The sequence below is a fragment of the Aptenodytes forsteri genome, unplaced genomic scaffold, assembly GCF_000699145.1.
Source record: "Aptenodytes forsteri isolate BGI_AS27 unplaced genomic scaffold, ASM69914v1 Scaffold217, whole genome shotgun sequence".
Lineage (NCBI taxonomy): Eukaryota > Metazoa > Chordata > Aves > Sphenisciformes > Spheniscidae > Aptenodytes > Aptenodytes forsteri.
Genome location: NW_008796222.1, coordinates 8,268,044 through 8,290,014, shown reverse-complemented (window position 1 = coordinate 8,290,014; position 21,971 = coordinate 8,268,044). Strand labels below are relative to the sequence as shown.

Sequence of the window (21,971 nt, the reverse complement as noted above, 5' to 3'; positions counted from 1 at the left end):
CCATCACTGAAGGTATTTAAAAGACGTGTAGATGAGGCACTTAGGGACATGGTTTAGTGGGCATGGTGGTGTCGGGTCGATGGTTGGACTCGATGATCTTAAGAGGTCTTTTCCAACCTCAATGATTCTATGATTCTATATAATTGTTTTGGATTAATAGAAGCTACTAACTGTTTAGTCTGTGGTAGAAAAGACAAAATTAAATTAAAAAAGAAAGGTCCACCAAGTAAATAAGCTATTTTTTGAGTTAATAAGTCATAAAATATTAGCTTACTCCTTTACTCCTATCAGCTTGTATCAGTCGCTGATACTGTTCTACTTTGTTCTGGACAACATTGCTAAGAGAAAACCTCTTTGAAAAATGCTGAGCCATTAAAAAAAAAAATGCATAGTGTTTTTAGAAGTCATGAGAAAGATCTAAAAAGAATGATCAAAGGACAGTCTAAGACATGTCAGGATGACAAACATTGAGTGCTGCTGTGTTCTAAATATTGTGTCAGTCCTCTTACTCTTTTTCACAAAAGCTGCATAGCCAGGGGAGGAAGTTGCATTTTTTTTCCCCTAGTAGACTGCAATTATTTAGAAACTATGTGAACTTTAAAACAGCGAGTTGGACATTGGCTAGAAATACTTCAGTAATCCCTGGTTTGTTTGGCTGAAGTTATTGCTGCTGTTAGTGACAATTCTGTATTACGTAACAAAATGTGAGAGCACAGCATTTAAAGTACTGTTTCTGAATGTAATTAATGTAATTTGTGTATCATATTTGCCCAAATTAAATGAGAAATTGAGAGCTTGTTTATTTCAGTGCTATGGTCTCTTACTGTTTGCAGTGGCAATAAGGCATGGCTTCATCAATTCTTATGAGCAAAAGGAAGCACGCTTGCAGTATCACCCGTACTGATAAGTACAAGATGGAACAAATCTCTGAAGCTGTTCACTTTTATGCCAGCCACTTAAATGGTTAGGTGGAAGCTTGAGCAAAGTTCTAGATCCACATTTGGGTTTGTGGTCTGCTTGCAAGGATAGTCAAGATATGCATGTGTGTTAGTAATAAAAGAATTTGTTCTGAAAAAGATGTTACAAAAAGAAGAAAGAATACAGAATGAAAAAAGTCCATCTTGTCACCTGGGCGAACTTGTAGCTGAGTACACAAACAGATGTTAGTCTTTACTGAAGTCAGTATGAAAAATGAAACTTTCATAAAGGTGCTGCACACTTTCCCCAATTTACTTATGATTTTTAGTATTTGATCCCATTTGAGCCAAATATTTTTGGTGCTTTATGCATTCCTTGTGTTTGAAGATGGCATTGGTGAAACATAGCATTCATTGTATTTACTGCATTTTTAGTATGAAATTTTAAAAGATTAATTTCAGTGGAATTTAAAGGTTCACTGTCCAACACCGCCTGTTCAGGTGGCATCTGCAAGCCTGTTAATGTGACACATTGAGAGAGATCATTTTATTCTTGAAGTTTTCTCAGAAAGCAGAGATAAAAGGAAGCATTTTTAGAACAGGATTCTAATGTGCTATACTGCACTTAAAGGATATGTGATGGATAGTAACAATATTAAAATACAAATAAAAATCTGAGGGCTAGCCAGTTCATGAGCTAGCATTTCCTTGTGTTTCTGATCCAAGAAACTTTTTTTTAATGCTTATGAACTTTATGTACCAGTAGTAAACAGACACAGATAATTTTAGTGATTTGCTTGAAGTAGTACAGTACGTCAGATTCAGAACAAGATTACAAGTGGCCTGCTAACAGTGCCTCCTAAATAAATCACTGTCACACTTGTTCTGTTGGTCTATTGTAAAAAATACATGATTCCAAAAATAATTTACACTTTTAAGAAAATGGTTTCATCTGTTGACCTCAAAGCTCTTAGGATAATCACTACTAATTAAGTTGTACAGACGAGAAAAAGTAAGACATGTATCGGTTGCCTGGAGATACTGATCCAGTAGATAAGACTTGGACTTATAAGAAAGATAACTTTGAATGCAGTTTCACTCTAGTTCATGATATGTGGCTTAGCTTTTCTATAGATTTTCTGTACCTATAAATTTGTAATATGTTGCCTATATAATAGAAAAGTGAAGAATTTTAAAAAATGTTCTCAGGATCAAGTTAGTGACTGAAGCTTAGAAGAGAACCACGGTTTCCTCCTAAAAATATGGGACAGTTAATTTTATGGTAACTTGAAAAAATCTTACAGGTTTAGGCAAAAATTCTGACTTTTTTCATGCATGTTTTTAATTCTAGCATTTGAAAGAAGTAGAGGATACAGTGTGGTTTGGGAAGTCAACTGTTTGAAGTACCTTGGTTATAAGCAAATGAGTTGTACCAGAAAAAAAGAACATCATCCAGCTAAGAATTAGGTGTTCCTTCAACACCCTCTCTGGCAGGCATTCTAATTAGTTGAATTCTAACATTTTTCTTTCATTTGTGATTGTCAGAGAAATTAGGAAATAGTATTCCAAATAATATTCTTCTGACTTTTATGTCTTTTAGAAAGTAATGTGACATTGCAGACTTCAGTGCTAGAGTTGCAACATGCATAATAAGCTTCTGGAATCTGGAATAATCTATTTATCCACAAACAGGACTGGACATAGTAAACTACCTTTTAGTGTTGTATGAAAGTAAACTTAATTACTATAACCTTTTAGTCATGGGACGTTATAGTCCCAATTGTGTTGAGTCTCTCATGATTTAGCAATTTGTCATGTAGTGCAGTTGCAAGCTCAGATTGAGAGCAGTAGATTATTTTAGGCTAATTCAATTAAATGGCCCCTTCAGTTCCTGTTTTCTCAAATGGTCTTAAAAATGTGCTAGTATACACGTACATTGCAGTATCTTTTGAAAAATCAGTGCAGTCTTTCTACTTGCTTGTACGTAATTATTACATTTGGTGCTAACAATGAAGGGAGAAAACCTGTTTGCTCTTTTGTCTGTGCTCCACAGTGCATTGACACATTCTTATTTATTTATTTTTGGAAAGAGAGATTTTTCTATCTAGATAATAAAATTGATCTGAAAAGCTCAATATCCTGTTTCCTCTGGCCAGTGTTTCAAAGAAAGACAAAAGCTTTCATTATTTTTGTTCAAAATTAAGTCATAAAATTGTTCAACCCTTAAAGTAAGGTGGGGGGAGGATTGCCACCTTTCAAGTTAACTATCTGCTTCCCCAGTCACATGTGTATATATGTTTGTGCCTGCTTGAAGACTTATGCACAAAGAATCTTTAATGTTACGGTTTTTTGTCTACTTTTAAATTACGAGTTGAGGAGTAAGACAGTAGAAAGACATTTTCTGATAAATGTCCTGTATTTCTGTTAAGTTTGAAACACAACTGAAACAATAAATGCAAAAGAGAGTTTGAGTCCTTTTGCAATGTAACATTTAACAGCAGTCATTTTTTTGCTATGGAAGAAAGGTGAGAATGCTTTAATGAACTGCTGCTATAGACCATTTCAGACAGTGAATTGGTTAATTTAGTTGGTATGAGTTTAAATTCAAGCTGGTTTTTACAGAACAAATTTTACTTAGTTTCATTTCATTTTAGCATCTGTCATATAAGTAGTGACATAGTTTGTTAACTGAATTATCTTGTTTTACTCTAATTGTTTTACAATTACTTAGTTAACGATTTCAGTATACCTTCTGTTCCTGGCAGGTGAAACAATGGTAAATGAATAAAGGAGGCTCATCTCTGCCTTTAGCTTTCAGAAATTACCACCAATTTTAACCTATTTGCTCATGTTAATTAATTTTGTCTTTTGGGCTCCTGCAGTTTTAAAGTAGAGAGCTTTCTTGGGTTTTGTTCAGCACTTTCTTTAAACCACTAAGTAAATAACTTACCAGGAAGAAAGAATACATGTTATTGCTTGTGACTTTTCCTTTCTTTTTAATTCTCGGTGTCCTCAACAGGGTTTTTTTTGTTTATTTTTTTCAGACCTTTTTACTGAGTTTTGCATAGCTTTCTTGCACTGTTCCCAGCCTTCCTCATTCTCTCCTTATGACTTGGTTAAACTGTGATGCTGTTTTGCAGAAACAATATGGCTTGCAAACCATAAGGACCTACATATGCTTTTAAGTATTACTGTGTAGAAGAGTTAGTGTTTATAAGTTGATCCTCTTAAGAAAATTGGGAAGGTGAGGAGCAAGAAAGAAGGTAAAATAAGTGTCTTTTAGGAAGAGTGCTCTGAAGGGACAGTAAAAGTATCTGGAGGGAGTATGAGTGGATAAAAAAGGAAGAAAAAAGCCGGATTCTAGATGAAAGGTCCCCCAGGTAGGGAAGGGGAGCCAAAGCAACATCAAGAGGTTTCCCCTTTCTTTCCCTTTTCCTGGTGCCTTGCCCTGTTATACCATGTGACTGTTTATACAGAAGATACCATTTCCAAATATTGACCTCCATGTATGTGCACTTCTGTAAAGTACCGTACTTTTCTATAATCCTATTGTCACCAAATTTCTACATAGCATTTCATTTGTCAGCTGCTTGTGTGTCTTAGTTCCCTGTAAAAAATATTATATGTTGCACACAAGGAAGAGACGTTCGAATTCTGGGGAGAAGGAGGTCTTGACTGAAACTTTGGTGGTGGCCAGGAACCAACTTTGTCCTTGCTGTCATACCACTGCTTTGTGGATTCTGCCTATTTTTTTGCCTGCTTTCTGGTATACTGAGACTTCAGTTTGTCTTTTTGATGCGGTGTGTTGCTAAAGGGACACTCAACTCATAATACTCTCTTTGAAATGTGGAGAAAACTGAAGGAGTAACACTATCTATTGAACTAGTCTGAACTGTTCCTTGTCTGGTGATTACTGAAGTGCAAACAAGAGTGGAGGCAAAAGCTTTCCACATGCTAATTCCTCAGGGCACAAACAGAGCTCAGTTCTTCATCTGTTCCCCCATATCTGAAGATCCTTTGCATGTAAGCCTTCCTCTGCCCCTACGACTCTGCTTGCAAAGCTGTCTTCATCACGGTTCACCATCCCCAAGCCCTCATCTGACTCCAGCTTTTCTTCATATCTGTTGTAACTCATCCTATCTGCAGCTAGGTAGCAAGAGGGATTTTAAAGATGTAAGTGAACAACAACGTTCCTTGTCATGCTTCATCTACAGTGGTATGTAACTACTGGATTTTAGCACTTGCCTTACTTAGTTTGGTGAAACTTAGAATATGGCAAGAGAAATTGATGATTTAAGCCAACAGGGGAAAAAAGTCCAAATTTTTAAAAGGTGTTTGTGAAGTTTAATTATTTTACTGACTACATTTTGGCTAGAAAAACCCAAAGAATTCATAATTTGTGTGTGATCTGGGAAACTTGTGTATTGTATGGATACTGCTTAATTTCAGTAAATCATTCTTCTGTTATTTAGACGGCAGTAAATTCATCATGATATGTCAGATTCCCTGGCATATGCATAAACACATGCATGTGCTTCATGCATACACATATATGCAGAGGTGGGAGACAGAGCTGCAGCGTGAGATCTTAACTTCTGCAAAGCCTCTAAGCAGAGCTTCTGCCTCAGCTCCTCGGTGAGAGAAGCCAAGGAGAGAGGCAGCACTGGTACAAGCCCCTCATGCGCTGCAGTGTGGCAGGAGATCAGGTCTAAATGAAGTTTCGTGATGGTGGTTGAAACCCAGAGGTCCCTGTAGAAGTCGTAGGACATACACTGTCTGTGAGGAGCAAACGTAACAAACAAGCAAATGTCTGAATGGGCTTGAGCTCTGCAATGTTCCTGGCATTAAGTGTACCTCTTGTCTAACAGATGCAGACAGGCAAGATTCTATCAATCTCTTTCTGGGAGTATTCAAGCCTACAGAAGGAAAACCTCATCTCTGGGAACTTCCCACTGATTTTTATTTGCATCACAAGAACACCCTCAGTCTGTTACAGACCAGGCGAAGGTATTTTGCTGTTCCATTTTTTTTTTTTGTTTGGTATTGCTCTAAGAAATTTAAAAAATGCATGTTGTTAACCAAAATAATTTGGTCAGCCTGTCAAAAACTTGCTAACTGTTTTTTAAGTTTTTACAAAAACTTAAAAATAGCCTTCAAGAGATTACCAAAAGTGTTGGATGTTGGTGTTTTGAAGGATTTGCTTTAGTATGACGTAAGTAGGAGATAGCCACATTAATAGTCTGATTACAGCCCTTATAGTATTGTGAATGCACACATATTTGAAATAAAAATCAGTGAAGATAAATTTCTTTTCATCCCAAGTAATGAAATAGAAGAAACTATCAGAATAATTTAGAGAAGAAATTAAAGTATATTTGAGAAGAGAAAATAAAAATACATAAACATGAATGAAAGATAAAACATGCTTTATTTTATTAATGTTGCTTGACTTCCTTTGTTGTTTTTCAGAAATCCTGAATAAGCTTCCAGCAGGGCCTGTTTTTTGCTGTTAGCTATGCCAACATACAGTTCTCAGACTTAGGACAGCTGTCACATTAAAATGTATTTCTATGTGTAGAAGTCAGCTGCTTTGACAATCTTCTGATTTTATTATCATTGACCTTCATTTCTTCATACCCTTTCCCTAAATTTTAGGATCTGAATAACAAGTGGTGGGAGGGGTGGGGGTTGATGCTTTTTGTTTAATTTTTTTTTTTTATTAAAAGACCAGAACAAGAGAAATACATAAATACCTTCTATATGTACTAAGACCTTAATTTTCAGCACTGTAGAGGTAGGCACCTGAAATGTATTTTGTTTAATGGAACAAAACCACTCGTCCCTCCATACCTGTATTGAGCTTCATGTGTTTAAATTTCATGGCCTGAGAGCAAAGTAGTAGGATAGGAGCCTGTTGAAATCCTCCATCCAAGGATAATTCTTTGCTTTCTTCCACACTTGAATTATAAAGATGTTTACTAAAGTGACACTGTGTGGTTGGGTAACTGTTATGTGCAAAGGCTTAGAGCAGATACAAGATCAAATCTTGTGTATCAATTGTGTGTCTGTTTTTCCTGTACAGCTATACTTACTGGTGGACCACAGGTGTGCTAAAGCATTTACCTCTTCCTTTTGATGAAGGTAGGAACTATATTTGCTCCTTGCCTTACAGCGTATCTTGAAAAAGAAGTTTTAGTCACAAATGCTTTTTAACTGTTTTAGATCCCAAATCTGAAAAAAAAACAAGTTTCCGTAATGATTGCTAAATACTTCCCACTCCCCCGACAGCCCCCCAAATGAGCTATGATTTTTCAACTGCAGGATGCAAGAGATACCTAATTGGCTAAAACTTGACCTCCATATGTTTATGTGCCAGGGCATAGTTCATTCTCCCCTCCCCCCCCTGGCCTATTAAAATATATTTATAGTCTGTGCTGCTGGTTACATTCCTGTTGCAGATGACAGGGTATAGCTAGTGTGTCTTATTTCTCTGGGATACTGTGGAGCATGTTTTATTAGGAATTGTCGTCATGAAGGGAAATCAAATTATGGTGGTTGATAATGCATATTTATTAAAGATGTGCCGTGCATCATCTTCTTCATATCCTATTTTCTTGTCTTTGAGGGGATATGGCTGTAGAAAAATGCCTGGTAGGGTGTCTGTGTAAGCAAGCTACTGTTTGTTTAGATTTTTGCAGAGTCATTAGTTGTTAGTAAAAAGATTTTTTTTTTTTCTTTTCCCCAGTGACATGTGCTGAAAACAGACGGAAGTTGACAGTGAAAAAATTCCACAAGTATGAAGAGGAAATTGATATCCACAATGAGTTTTTTCGGCCGTATGAGTTGAGCAGTTTTGATGAGACCTTCTGCTTGGCAATGACCAATTCTACACGGTATATTGGGATGTTTTGTGACTATAAATCCTTAACTGGAAGTTGATTTGGTGTGAATTAAATGTACATTTGATTTATTTGGTTAAATCTGTGTAACATGGTAGGTTTTGTGGGTTGTTTGGTTTTGTGGTGGTTTTGTGGTTTTTTTTTTTAAGCTTCAAATTTAGCAAACTTCTAGAAACTAAATCACAATACTGAAATGGAAATGCTACTTTAAAAAAATTCTGCTAAGATAGCAACTTAAATTTCCAATTATTTTCCATTATGGGGTGCCAAATGTTTGGGCACTTGAAGGCTGACAAATGAGCTTTTCTCTGTGGACTCAGATCACAGAGGCTACCTTCAAAGCAATTGTTTTGTAACTGTTTTGCTCTCATTTTACAATTGTTTTCTTCAGTTCATCAGGTTCTCGCAGCTGACCAGACAGTTTTTGGTTGGTTTGAAATTTCCAATTATTTTCCATTATGGGGTGCCAAATGTTTGGGCACTTGAAGGCTGACAAATGAGCTTTTCTCTGTGGACTCAGATCACAGAGGCTACCTTCAAAGCAATTGTTTTGTAACTGTTTTGCTCTCATTTTACAATTGTTTTCTTCAGTTCATCAGGTTCTCGCAGCTGACCAGACAGTTTTTGGTTGGTTGGTTTATTTGTTTGTGGTTTTTTGTTTTTGTTTTTTTGTTGGCAGCAATCAGCTGGGTATTCTAAGCATAATCTTAATCATGTTTTAGCTAAAGACTTCCAGGCGGATTATGTTTCATACAGCTTTTTGGCCCAATTTGAGCGTTGGCAGCATTTTGAAAACAATGTAGCTGAGTTACAGGGCTGCTTCTGCACAGGAATGGAGCACATTGCTCTAGCCTCCTTGGCAAGTGGTAATGTTTGCAGCTGTTTTATGGGACTAAATAATGCAATTGAAAGCTTTTTAAATACCTAGGGGGTTTATATTTACATGACTTTAAGTTGTAATGATGAAGTTAGAACTTGATATTTATTTTTATATTGATTTTTTTTTTTTAATTCAAAGGTAGATGTGGTGGTTCTTCCAGAAAATGTAAAAATTTGTGTTGAACTTTGCTCATGAACAGTTGTTCCTTTCTATTTTGCCAGAGATTTTATGCCTAAGAATGTGGGGATTGATCCAAGTCCATTTACTGTTCGTAAACCTGATGAAACTGGAAAATCAGTGTTGGGGTAAGTCTGAAATATGAAATTTTGTTCTGGTTTAATAGTAGTGAAATTGTAATGCAAATACATAAACTCTATGTGTGTGTCTGTGTAGCATATTCTCTGTTACATGGGAAATAAAAAAATCATTGGTGTTATACTGTAGAATCGTACACTTTGAAAATCATACCTAATTTGAGATTTTTATTTGACACTGGTAATTCTTTATTCAGACTTGTTTAATCTTTTCTCTTTTCTTGTACTCCTTGAAGTGAAACCCATGAGAAAATTTTATCTAGAATAAAGATACAGAGGTTGTTAAAATTTGATCATCTCTTCATACTAGTGGCAACTGTATTCTCTATTGGAGATGACAGGAATGCATATATTATTGTTGTTGTTCTTTTTAAAAAAATTAATAAATTTTGAATAAATAGAACATATCCTGAAACAGCAATAAGTGCAAATTTCAGCATAGTTTTTGATAAAAAATGTTATTAAAATATCTATAGATAAAATTACATAAAACAATTCAGCAACAGTCATTGGAACAAATGAATGTTTCATTTAGCTGTTTTTGCATCCTGGACTTGCTTTGTTACTTTATTTATTCCATTGTTGTGTTTGATCTGCTGTATCACACGAGCTATGGGGACTCTTCCTGAACCAATTCATTCTCTCTTTGATATCTCATATTAAGGAAACCTTTTGTCAGTAACAACTAAACCTGTGCTGTCACAATATTATAAGTTCTTCTGAAAACTTGCCATTCTGTTAAAAGCTACAAAATTTGACTATCTCATAAATAACATCCGTTGTGCCTTGACCCTGAGGGAATGGAATCACTATCTATAAATGTTGAGAGTAGACTATGCTTATCACTAGTAGAACCTGATTTCACACTACTTATGTTCCCTGGGAATAAGCAGAAAGACTGTTCAACAGTTATACAATTTACCTCTGCTAAGAACTGTGAGTTTATGGGTACCTTTGAGGATAAGCTTTATTCTTCCACTTTGGTATAATGTCAGATTTTGGACTAACTAATTTCTGTCCAGATACTCCATTAAATACTTGACCATTATACATTTTTCTCAGGCACTTTGCTTCAAGCTCTCCACTGTGATTTTTAGGGATTGTTATGAGATAGAGAATCAGCCGGACCAAAGCCATGTTCCAGGACTCCCTGAGTATTGCTTGTAAGGCTTCCCATGCATTGGCTGTGGAGGGGGGTAAAAGGTGGCTTCAATCTTCCACCTTACCCATATTTAGCCCTTGGTAGAGGTTGTATCTTTGCCTTGCACATTTGTCATCATCTTTTAATCTACTGTGACATTTCTGGAGGATTTGGTGATCTGTTTTCATCTGTAAGTGTTCTGGTCCCCTAGGACAATTAGATCTTGGCTGCCTTCTGACTATGTGTTGGGGGTGGGGATATCACTCTTACCAGTGTGGCTACTTGTGCTCCATCTACACGTCTTTTAAATACCTCCAGGGATGGGGACTCCACCACTTCCCTGGGCAGCCTGTTCCAATGTTTCACCACTCTTTCAGTAAAGAAATTTTTCCTTACATCCAATCTAAACCTCCCCTGCCGCAACTTGAGGCCATTTCCTCTCGTCCTATCACTTGTTACTTCGGAGAAAAGACCAACACCCACCTCGCTACAACCTCCTTTCAGGTAGTTTCAGGAAGTTGTAGAGAGCGAAGAGGTCTCGCCTCAGCCTCCTCTTCTCCAGGCTAAAAATTATAACCACTAAAACAAAAAAACCACTTTTCATCTGTAAGTGTTCTGGTCCCCTAGGACAATTAGATCTTGGCTGCCTTCTGACTATGTGTTGGGGGTGGGGATATCACTCTTACCAGTGTTTGGCTACTTGCTCCATTCTTCAGCTTTCAGAAAGGACTGCTTTTCTTGTGACCTTCACCTCATTTAGAAAAGTAGGGAAGATAACCTTAATTTTCTCTAGAAAGAATGCAGTATGTCTTCAAAACTTTCTGTAAATTTCGGTCTAAGGAGATGTCAGTTTCTGCTGAGTCAGAAATTAAACTTACCTGTGTTGTTTTTTCCTTTAAGGCATTTGTTCCAGCTGTAAGGATTCTTTTGATATATTAATGTCCTTGGGGGTGTGGTATGCTCTCAGATCAAGAACCTCTGGGAGGACTCTCCTACTTGTTCATATGTGTTCCTAAAGCATATAAAGTTCAGCTAATTCACTACAGGGATAAATTGCTGTATGAGTTTGACTGCAAAAGGCAGAACTCTCTGTGACAGTCATGGTGTGCTCCACTAGAGCTCAAGTGATACTGGTGACCTCCATGTGTTTGCAGCTCTAGTGTTCTCATCAGCAACTCAGAATAGCACTTGCACCAAACTGCATGCTGTTGTCAAAGCCTCTTAGCATGCTGCTGTCTTACTTTAAAGGAAGACCCTAAAGGAAGTCACGCACAGCGTCAGTGTATATATGGACAGTCACCTCAGCAAGGAGGAGATGTTGCTTCCCTGTTTCCAGAACTGATTTGTCTATAAACATATTCATTACCTGCCTTCCAGTCCCTCTTCCTCCAGAGACCCTGAAAGATTGTGACAGTGTCTGAGAGGAAAGCGCAACCACGTACCCTTCTATGGCCAGTAGGAGAGGATGTAGAGTACGTAAGGGTGGTACAATTTCCGATGGGTAAAGTCACATATACCTTTCAGAGCTTGTACAGTTAAACCCAGTGTTAGCCTACTAAAATACAGATGCTGTATCTTGAAGAATTCTTACAAATAAGGCACCTCTTTATATTGACTAGAATTTCTAGAGTGAGAAATACATACCGCGTAAAGAAATGTTGCTGATTAAACAACGAAATTGAGGGGAGAGGTATGGAAAAGGAAGGGGGAAAAAGTGACATTATGATTAAGATTTTTAGGCCTGAGATTAAGAAAGCTACTGGACTGGATAATGTTGTTAAGCAGAAAGTGAAACTTTTTCCCAGATCAGAACCAAAGATGTTATATCTCAATGAATTTTTATTCCTTTTTATTCATTCAGTCTGAGGGAGGGATTTAAGTAAAGAATCAGAGAATTGGTGGAGAAAAGCTGACATAATCCTTTGAGCTCTCTTTAAATGCTCTGGAATGAGAGGAGATTGAAGAAAAGTAAATCAATTGGGGGATTCAAAAGATGAGCAACAAGTTGCTCCAGAGGATAGAACTCATTTCCCCCAGTAAGACTGTAACCAAAATTAGGAACTTTAAATACTTCTTGTTAATATCCCACTGATTTCATAAATACACACTGCCTTTCATGATAGGAACAAAAGTAATAGAGAAGAAACCGTGCTGCAGCGCAAAACAGCTGCTAGTGCTCCTCCACCCCCAAGTGAGGAAGCAGTGTCAAGTAGTTCTGAAGATGATTCTGGGACAGACAAAGAAGATGAAGGTGCTGTTTCTCAACGTTCAACTCCAGTAAAGGTGACTGATACAGGAGACAATACAAAAATCACAGAGGTAAGAAATTATTGTGGCAGGCAAGAAGGCTAATCATAGGCTTAAAATTCACATTTCCTTAAAAAAACCCCAGTGTTATAGAACAGTCAGAAGTAAAGCACTGAGAAATTAAGTGAAAAAGCTCTCCAGTGTAATTTCTTTGTGTAGATATTAGCACAACTGCTTATAAAACTTTGCTATCATTCTTGTCATGTAATAGTGAAACACAGTGGAAAATAATATTTTTCAAAAAATGAAAATTACTGTTAGAAACCTATGGCATTTGAAAGGTACTGAGGTCAGGTGTGGTCCATTACATAAAGCATAAAATATATCTATGTTAGTATGTTAATTCAGAGCAGTAGTGCACTTCTGATCATTGTTCTGGTTATTCCAGAATGATCCCTGACATTTGGTCAGGGATTTGAATTTTGGTATTTTTTACATCAGCAGCTGTAGAGTAGAGAAAAATTGTATCGTTATGGCAAGGGGGGGAACCCAAACAGCTAGTTCCTTTCTATTAAAGTCACAGAAGTTAATAATAAAATGCTTTTATACTTCTGGTCAGGACATATCTTTCCGAAGTTGTTCTTTGACTTTGGATCTTTTTGAACAAAAAGAAAACTATTTTTATAGTTGACTTACTTGCAGTCACACGTCTTGTCAGTAAACCCCCTCAGTTTAACACTGAACCATTAGACATAGTGAAGTATTGTATGTGCATTGGATCCTTGTTATAGTTGACTGACATGATTGTGTAATGTATAAAATAAAAATAGTTTTGTTCAACCTGAAGTTTGTAATTATTTCAGAATTGACAGCAGGAAATGTGAAAGCAAATGTGGGAGCGTGTTCTGAATGACTATGATTTATTCTATATTAAGTTTCAACACAGAACGGAATTTAATATCTACATCATTATATGTCCTATAAATATAATTTATTCTCCTAATATGTTGTTTTATCTGATGTTATCTTTCAAGAATCCTTTCCTTTTTGAACAAAAGTCTTAAAAATAATTTATTAAAAATATTATTCATTTAAAAAAAACCAAAACATGCATAAGCTATGTATACATATATACATATGTATATATACATATACTATGTATATGAGAAACTTGTTTGGTTTTGCCTGCACTTTTGAAATTATTTTCAGGTTTAGAAAGAATTCCCTGCTTGAAAGCAAACTTCTCTTTGGATGTTGTTACGGTATCCTCAGTCTGAATCTTTCTTCTTATGTTCCAGAATGTAGTGCAATCAACAAAAGATGTGTATGGAGTCAATCTTTCAGATGTTCCTTCGGAAGATGATCTCACAATATACGCTAGGTGAGATAAATTCCCAGTGGTAATCAGTAAAAGATAATTGGAGCAAGTTAAATACAGCTTGTCAAAGTGCTGCTTTTGATTAAACTTATCCAAATACCTCTAAAATTTATAATTTAAAAATATATACTATTCTGTTTTTAAAATCAAACTGTTTTCAGATGTCTGTGTCAACTCTGATTTCGGTGGAAGTTATGCAGAGGTCTCTGAATACAAAATTTGGAACTTAAATCGAATGAAAGATGCTTCAGTAGAAATACTTGTTACTTAATATAACTTAATATAGTCCCAGAAAAAAATAAGCAAATTCCATATTAGGAGTGGTTCCATGGTTCTAAGCTATGTAGTCTGTGATTTTTTTGCATTTTTTCAAATGTTGAATTATGCTAATTCAAATCAGTCATAAGTGAAGTAGCGTCTTCTATAAAAATGCATACAAAACAACAGAAGTTAAGTCTTTTTTTAACATAATGTCTTATTCGTAGAGATGTGTTAACTGTTACCTTTTACTCAAATTTAAATAGTTGTGTGATTTTTGATGTTCAAGGAAAATTACTTTTCTGAATAATATTCAGCCTTTTTCTTGAAACATCTTGGCCTTTTGAGCTTGAAATAAAAAATTGTGGATTTTATAGGGAGACCTTGAGACCGTTACCAAATCTGGTATAGACTATGAGGAGAGAAGTTGAGAAAAGCGGCCGGAATAACTCACACTATAGAAGCATGGATATCTAAGTGACAGATATTTGTACTGTAAGTTTCAGGAGAGGGAGAAGTCGGTTTGGCCCTTGCCATTATTGGAGTTTCATGAAATAACAACATGCAGATATATGTGTTGTGTGGGTTTATGTGTGCGTGTGTGTGTGTGTGTATATATATATGCAAGCACTAAGCGTAGTGTGTGTAATAATGTGCTCTTACACACTGCATTTTGAACAGCATCATACTGCCACTTGTTCTTAATAAATGGTTTTGTGAATTCAAACCATACGTACAGGAAATGAGTAAGATACAGCATAGTGCAAGACAAAATACAGCTCCTTAGGTAGTCCAGCAAGTTCCCATTCAGTTCCTGCACTTTGAGGTAAACTGCTACAATGTGAGGCAGCATGCTGCGCAGCACCTGCAGGCTCTCCTCAGGAGCTGGGAGCTGCTGGCTTACTGTGAGCAGTTGGAGGTAAGAGTTGGTGGGCAAGCGTCAAGGTATCATCTCCCAGCTCCAACTACACAAAAACTTCTGCTTTTATTCAAGGGTAACTTGGACTTTTATCCTCTACAAGACAGTTGTCACCACTCCTGCAGGAGCCGTGAACTGTCAGCTCCCCAAGAGCAATCAGCAAATTAATCGTATGCTTCTCCAACAAAAGGCAGTGACTCCCATTGTTTCAGGAATGCTGTTTCTGAATTGCCATAACCCCGTAGAGAGCGCTGGCTATGTGTTGCCATTGTTAAAAAATGTGTACTTACGCTATTGTCCTCAAATTCTCTCCTCAATATCACAGAATAACACTGAAGCCAAAAAGAAACTGGTTCAAATCTTCCTTTTTTCTTAAATCAGAAATTAATTTGAACGTTTTGAAATTTTTTTAACTCAAACCAAAACTGAACTAGAGTAATTTCAGTTATAGATGAACTACAAGTGAACCAAAAAGGTACTTACTCAGTTCCCTGGTGGAGGAGATTCTTTCCTGAACTGCAATCTTTGTCTTTGAAAACTAGTCAGAATAATGGGAATTCAGTACTGGAGATCAGTTGGAGAAATTTAGATCCAAATTGAAGACCCTCTTAGTTCCTAAAGGCTTATAATGCTGTTGCAAAGAGAGTGATTGCTTATGCAAGATACCAGGAGCGCAAATCAATTACATTTGCTTAATAAACCAATGTTTCGAACACCTGCTTAGAATGTAGAATTAATGGAGTTTGAGAAAAGGGGTGTAAGAAAACTACACGTCATCTCAGAAAAACACGATGTGTATATTGAAGTGAATACTTGTGCGGCATGCATTGAAATGGCCTTGTGTGCATTTGTTTTTATTTTCTAATGTGTAATAGCAGTGATTACCTTGTCATATTTGAAACCTTTTCAATTTGTGAGGAAAGTTTTAATTTACTATGATATCTTCTCATTTGGTGATATGTGATGATTAATCCTGACTTAGTTCATTAATCCTCTCACAGCATTTTTTTTCTTTTTATTTAAAAGTCTTTTTCTGTTAATTTTTCTTCAGGGGTAGCTACTTCTCTTGCACTCTTTAGTTCTTTGAAATTCCCATTTCTACCTATTTCCTACATGCTGAGTAATTTCAAGATAGTACACTTGAATAGGGTTGAGGAGGATGTTTCTCATTATCTCTGAAATTTTTAACTTCACCTATGCCTCTATCTTTGGTTCTTTATTTTAATCACTAGAAAATGGATGCAAATTTGACAATTACTCTTTGGTATACTGGATAGTTGTTGTTCTGCAAATGGCCCAGTGTGAGCTGGTGTCTACTACAAGTCACTTCGTGCAGATGAACAGCTCTGTGATAACATCCAGAATTGCAGCTACTTCCCATTTAATCATTTTTCAGGCTGGACTAACATTCAGTCTATTGTTACAGTAGTACTGTAAACTCCATGGGGGCTTTGAAGCTCCCTATTCGTATCCTTGTCAAGACAAAAAAAGCTTGCATTTATTCCATTTCCCTCAAGCAATGCAAGTTTTAAAAATATAACAATTACAAATTCCTTACCTCTTTTCGCTAACAAGACATAGTGCTATTTATGGTCTGATGTGCTGATTTATGTGGAAAGTATAGATTTTACTGACATCCTTTATTACAATGTACATCTTTTGAGAATAGCAGCAATTTATTTCACAGTATGGTTATAGTTCTCACTTCAAGTCTTTTTCTATTATTGTAATAAGGGAAATGGAGATGTAAGATCCTGACTCTACTTGACATTGTTGGACATGTTACATATTTTTTTCTTTATTAGCATCAGGGACTCGCAGATTAAAGTACCTCAGGTTAAGTTACCTTACGTCAGCTGATCTATATTAAGTATATATGCAAATGAAAAGTAATTTGAATCTGTTCAGCCCATTTTCATTGATGACTGAGATAATTTATGTTTAATTCTCATCAAAATAGAAATCACAGAACCACAGATTGGTTGAGGTTGGAAGGGACAGGAGGTCCCTCAAATAATTTGAGGATGTATACTGCAGATCAACTGTGGGTGGTGTCTTACTGATGTCTGGTAACTTGCTTGTCTTAATTTAGGCCTTGTTTGTTTCAGAATATTGGATAATTTGAAGCAATTAATAAAAATACTTACACCTTTAGTTTGCTTTTATTTGTTTTTTTAAGCTTGTTTCAATAGCAAGCTCCTGCACTAGAAGATCTTAATTATCTTTATTTCCACTTATAATTCTCTTACTTAGAAATGTAAGTATTTATTCCTTCAACATCCAAAGTGATGTCGCATGTTTCTGAGGCTTTTGTTTCTACAGTATAGAATCTGAATGGAGCAGAAAGAAAAATCACAGTAAGTTGGTTAGGAATGTATTGTTCCTTTGTCTTCTGTGCACTCTTCTATGCAACTGCTTTTGCACTGTTAATTGTCCCCTGTTAAAATGTAGTAAATATTTCTGAAATAGACCAATAAGACTATTTTTAAGCTAAATGGAAGCTAACTATTAAAAAAACCCCCGCTGTGTCAGAAAATTAAAGTGTTAACATCACAACTAACATTTACGTCTGTTTTCAGTAGCGCAGATACGTTGGGGAGTGAACAAATTGAGTTCAAGTGTGAGATAACTACATATACATATTCTTGAAACCCTCTGACTTTTCCTCTTAGACTGAATAAAATTAGTGATTATCTTTTTTTTTTTTAAATTTTGCTCCAATTCATTGCCAAGAAAAAAGACATAACAGTATTTTGCATCTTCAGTGTCTTCCAGCAAATATTTGGAGATGGGGTAATTCTCTCAAAAGGTTGTGCTTGGAAATAAGTGAGCTGGACTGACAGTGTTTCAGCTGAATAAACTAGATTGAATTTGGCTGAGGACTGACTTAAATCTGAAACTTGAGAGACTTTCTATCTCTTCTGTTGACTTTTCCCATAGGCTAGTCATCTGATTGCTTTGAAAAAAAACATAGGAAGTTGACTGTAGCGGGCTGCCTATTTCATAGGAGCAGAGGCCTGTTTCTATCCCATGACATACTAGGTGACACCAATTAATAGGCAAATCTTTTTCAAGCTGAAAGAAGCTCCTGAGCTCTCACATGCACCCCTGCAAAGTTTTAAAAATCTCTCGTATTTACCAGAGAGCATCTGATTGCTTTGAAAAAAAACATAGGAAGTTGACTGTAGCGGGCTGCCTATTTCATAGGAGCAGAGGCCTGTTTCTATCCCATGACATACTAGGTGACACCAATTAATAGGCAAATCTTTTTCAAGCTGAAAGAAGCTCCTGAGCTCTCACATGCACCCCTGCAAAGTTTTAAAAATCTCTCGTATTTACCAGAGAGGTAGTTCATGATCAGAGACTTACATAACATGACTTAAAGACTCATTTTTTAGTGTTATTTTCTTTCACTTGCTGAATTTTGGCAGATAGTTCTTTTGTTTTCTTTAATTTATTCTCCTATCTACTGCTTTTCCCAGGTTTGTTCAACTGGGACAGAGTCAGCATAAGCAAGACAAGAGCAGCCAGCAGTTTTGCTCAAAACACCACTTGGATAGGGTTATAAATTTGTAAGTACTCTTTTTCTTTTTTCCTTTAGCCTATTTCTTTTTGCTTTTGTCATTAGACCTGAAAAATCATCAGGTAAATTTGATGTTAAATTGTTTGAGAGTCATACTTCTGTTGCTTTTACTGCATAAGGGGATTGAATGCATAGCATGAAGAATTAGGTTCCTACTTCTCCCTTGTAACTTAAAAAAAAAAAAAAAAAAGGTGCTTTTTTTTGTGGTTTGTTTTTTGGTTGGGGTTTATTGGTTGTTGTTTTTTGTAGTTGTTGTTTGGGTGGTGGGTTTTTTGTTGTTTTGGTTTTGGTTGGGTTTTTTTTTTTGTTTTTTTAGTTTTTGTAGTGCCACGATTTTTGTATGCAGAATTCTTAGCAGTCATGAGTTATCACAACACAAAGTGCTGAAGCTACTGAGTTTAAAAGTCAATTTCTTCTTGCTGTGATTGCTTTTGAAAGAGAGAGTTTGAAAGGGATTGGGTGACCTGCGTATTCATCGTTAAAAGAACATTCAAACTTGCAACTCAGTCTTTAGTGTGCAGTTATCTGAATTTATTTGTTCTGAGAAGGCTACAAGTGCCCTGTATTTGTTTTAGTGGACATTTGAGGAGTCTTGAGAGGTCAAATGGGATATTTTTAAATTTTTATTCTTCTGGTGAGTGGCCAGGTGCTGGAGAGAGTAGGGTAAAGTGAGAATTGATTCTTGCTTTGTTTTGTGCACTCGATGCCCATCTGTGTCACTGAAGTCAGAGGATCTATACTAGCTTTAATCAGTATGCAGTGTTTTAACTGAAGAAAAGAGGATCTTGAATCTTGCATAGATGTTATTTTAACAATTAGTCTGCTACATTTTCCCTAGAAGTATCTCCTTGGGGTTTTTTTGGTTGTCTGCTCTTTGTTACATACTGGTTCTATGCATTTGTCAGTGATACTTTGAGCTGCTGAGACAATTTTTTTTAAACAGTTCATTTGTTACAATAGATACATTTTGCATCTTGTTCCAAACAGGTAGGTAGTTGGTGGTAGGTTGTAAGGGAAGATCAAGCTCTGAGTGCTTTTTGTCAATGAAACACTTGAATACTTTAATTCCAAAAGATTAGTATGGGAGCCATATTCAACAAAGCCAATTGTGGTGGGATGGTAGGAGGATTGCTCTCCAGAGATATCTGCCACATGGAATAACTTCTGTGTATTCTGTTGCTAATAGAGTAACTTTCCATTACTATGAAAAATAACTCTAACATTAAAATTACAATAGGTGCACATATTTAATTTATACTGAAATAAGGAATTTAACTGTTTGTGATTATGGATTGATTATTGCTGTACAAGAATGGCCTCTAGAGATAGGCCAGATCATTCGAATCTTTTCTTAGTACTAGTATAAAAAAGGGTCGTGATATTATCCAAATATACTATTATTGAAGCAGGTCTTGAAATTTAGGTGATCAACTCCTAACTTCCCAGTTGACATCTTCCTGCACTGTAGGCAGCTTAAAGTTTCACCAAGGCAAGTTTTTATTTACTTTTGTCTCTGGGGTACATGATCTCTTACCCAACAGCACGGCCACTCCATAGAACTGCAGACCTTTACTGCAGTCCATTGATTTACACAAGCCTCAGCTTTGTTTCCTGCACTGGCTCTAGTCCATTCCCTCTATGCTGATGAAGTGAGGGAACCTTGAACATAGCATTTACCCAAGAAGGGATAGAGACTGAGGGTGTCTCAGTGGGGCTGAGGGAGCAGGATCACATGAAACAGATTTAATATTGTGTATGAGACAATACTGCCTGGTATCAGTGCTTAGTCATTTGGTATTATATACATTTAAAGTGATGATGCTACTGTGCATGGTTCATCATTAATAAGCTTACACTTTGTAGGTGAATGTGCCTGTAGTTTTATAATAAAATATATCTGATGGGTATTAAAATAGTAAGTTAGGTTGGCAAACTGTAAAACTGTTTTTAAAAATGAAGGAACAACCCTGAATGTTTTGAGGGGAAATGGTTATTAAGAAATTATTTTCTAATAATAGGAATATTTTTGCTATGAACAAAGGCAATTCTTTTTGTGTAATTGCAAAATCTCCCAGCATGTTTGACAGTGTAGGAGATAATCGTTCCTTTCTTGCCCCCTTAAAGTAGAGTAAATTATTCCCCATGCTATGCTGCTGTAAAATGAACACATTAAAGAGAGTCTATACACATAATTCTGGTGGGGTTTGAGTAGTCAGATGTTCATTTTTCTCCTTTTCTGAGTATAATTTCCAAATAGTGGAAGTGTAAAAATCATAGAGCACACAAAGCTGTGCTTCCTGTCACTCATCCTCTTGAAGTAACGTAGATCAACTTTCTCTGCCAGTTCTACCAAACATGCTCTGCTGTGCACATCTGAGAGGAAACAGGGTATCTTACAGTCGGTAATTTTTTTTTTCTGAAAGTATATCTTTATACAGCTTAAAAATTTTCTTCAGTTTGTGTTCTGCAACTTTTAAAAAATGTTCAAATACTATTTGGATAGTGACAAATTGTTCTTTCAAGAAGGGTCATAAATGTCGTCATTCTTTAAAGGCATGTTGTTCAATTCTGAAACAAGGAAGCTTTCTCTTACTGAGTTTGAATTGCTGCTCTGAATCAGGAACTTCCTTGGAGAATACTAACTTTTTAGAGATAAAAATAGCATAAACATACTATACTCAAGATTAGATCAAGAGAGAGAGGGTTTTCAGTAATAGCAGCTGAGGCACATCTTGCACTTGTTGGACTGTATATTTCCTTGATTTTCAAGGAGCACTTGAAGAAATTGAAAAATTATGGTAACTTATATTAATTTGATGTTAGGTGCATTTTAAATTGCATGTAGCATTCAGAGAAGATAATAGGTATCTGACTGTTTTTCCATAGGAGTCAGACCTTCCAATTAGCAGTTCAAGTTGTGCATTATATCGGACTCGGTGCTGCATGAAAGAAGCGCAAACCCAGAACATGGTCAAGGTGAAATAAACACTTCCAGCTGGCCAGCATTGAAAACAGGGATGATTCCCATTTTCACTGCATCTGTTTCAGTCTTAAAAAAAAAAAAAAAAAATCTCATAACCTTAAACCTTGTGGCCATTTTTATCAAATACATAAAGCCAATAAAAAAAGAAATATTTCTTATTTTTACAATGTCACTTCAGTGTTATTTATGCTCTCGAATATGCATTGTAGAAATACTGAAGAGAAGCTTCTGGCTTAAATTTAGAAACTGTAAGTATAGATTAGAAGCAAAAAATGGATACTTGAACAGGGACTACAGTGATGCAGTGAAATAATACTGAAGAGGAGTGGAGAATGTGGAAGGGTATTGAAGTTCCTCTTTTTGTTCGTAGAAATTCCATGAAGGAAAAAAGGGTAGAATTTCAGTTAGAGCTAAACAGAGCTGGACTACTTTTAGCACAATCTATTATCATG

General features: G+C 36.1%; 1 protein-coding gene across 1 annotated transcript in view; it reads left to right on the top strand.

Moving 5' to 3' along the window:
- FIG4 (FIG4 phosphoinositide 5-phosphatase) overlaps positions 1-21,971 on the top strand; it is a 63,028-nt gene that overhangs the window by 28,239 nt on the left and 12,818 nt on the right. Inside the window, exons 16-22 of the mRNA XM_009289203.2 lie at positions 5,786-5,924; positions 7,000-7,058; positions 7,663-7,810; positions 8,918-9,001; positions 12,275-12,470; positions 13,697-13,779; positions 18,436-18,525. Coding sequence (XP_009287478.1) covers positions 5,786-5,924; positions 7,000-7,058; positions 7,663-7,810; positions 8,918-9,001; positions 12,275-12,470; positions 13,697-13,779; positions 18,436-18,525 — 799 coding nt within the window. The remainder of the gene's footprint in view (positions 1-5,785; positions 5,925-6,999; positions 7,059-7,662; positions 7,811-8,917; positions 9,002-12,274; positions 12,471-13,696; positions 13,780-18,435; positions 18,526-21,971) is intronic.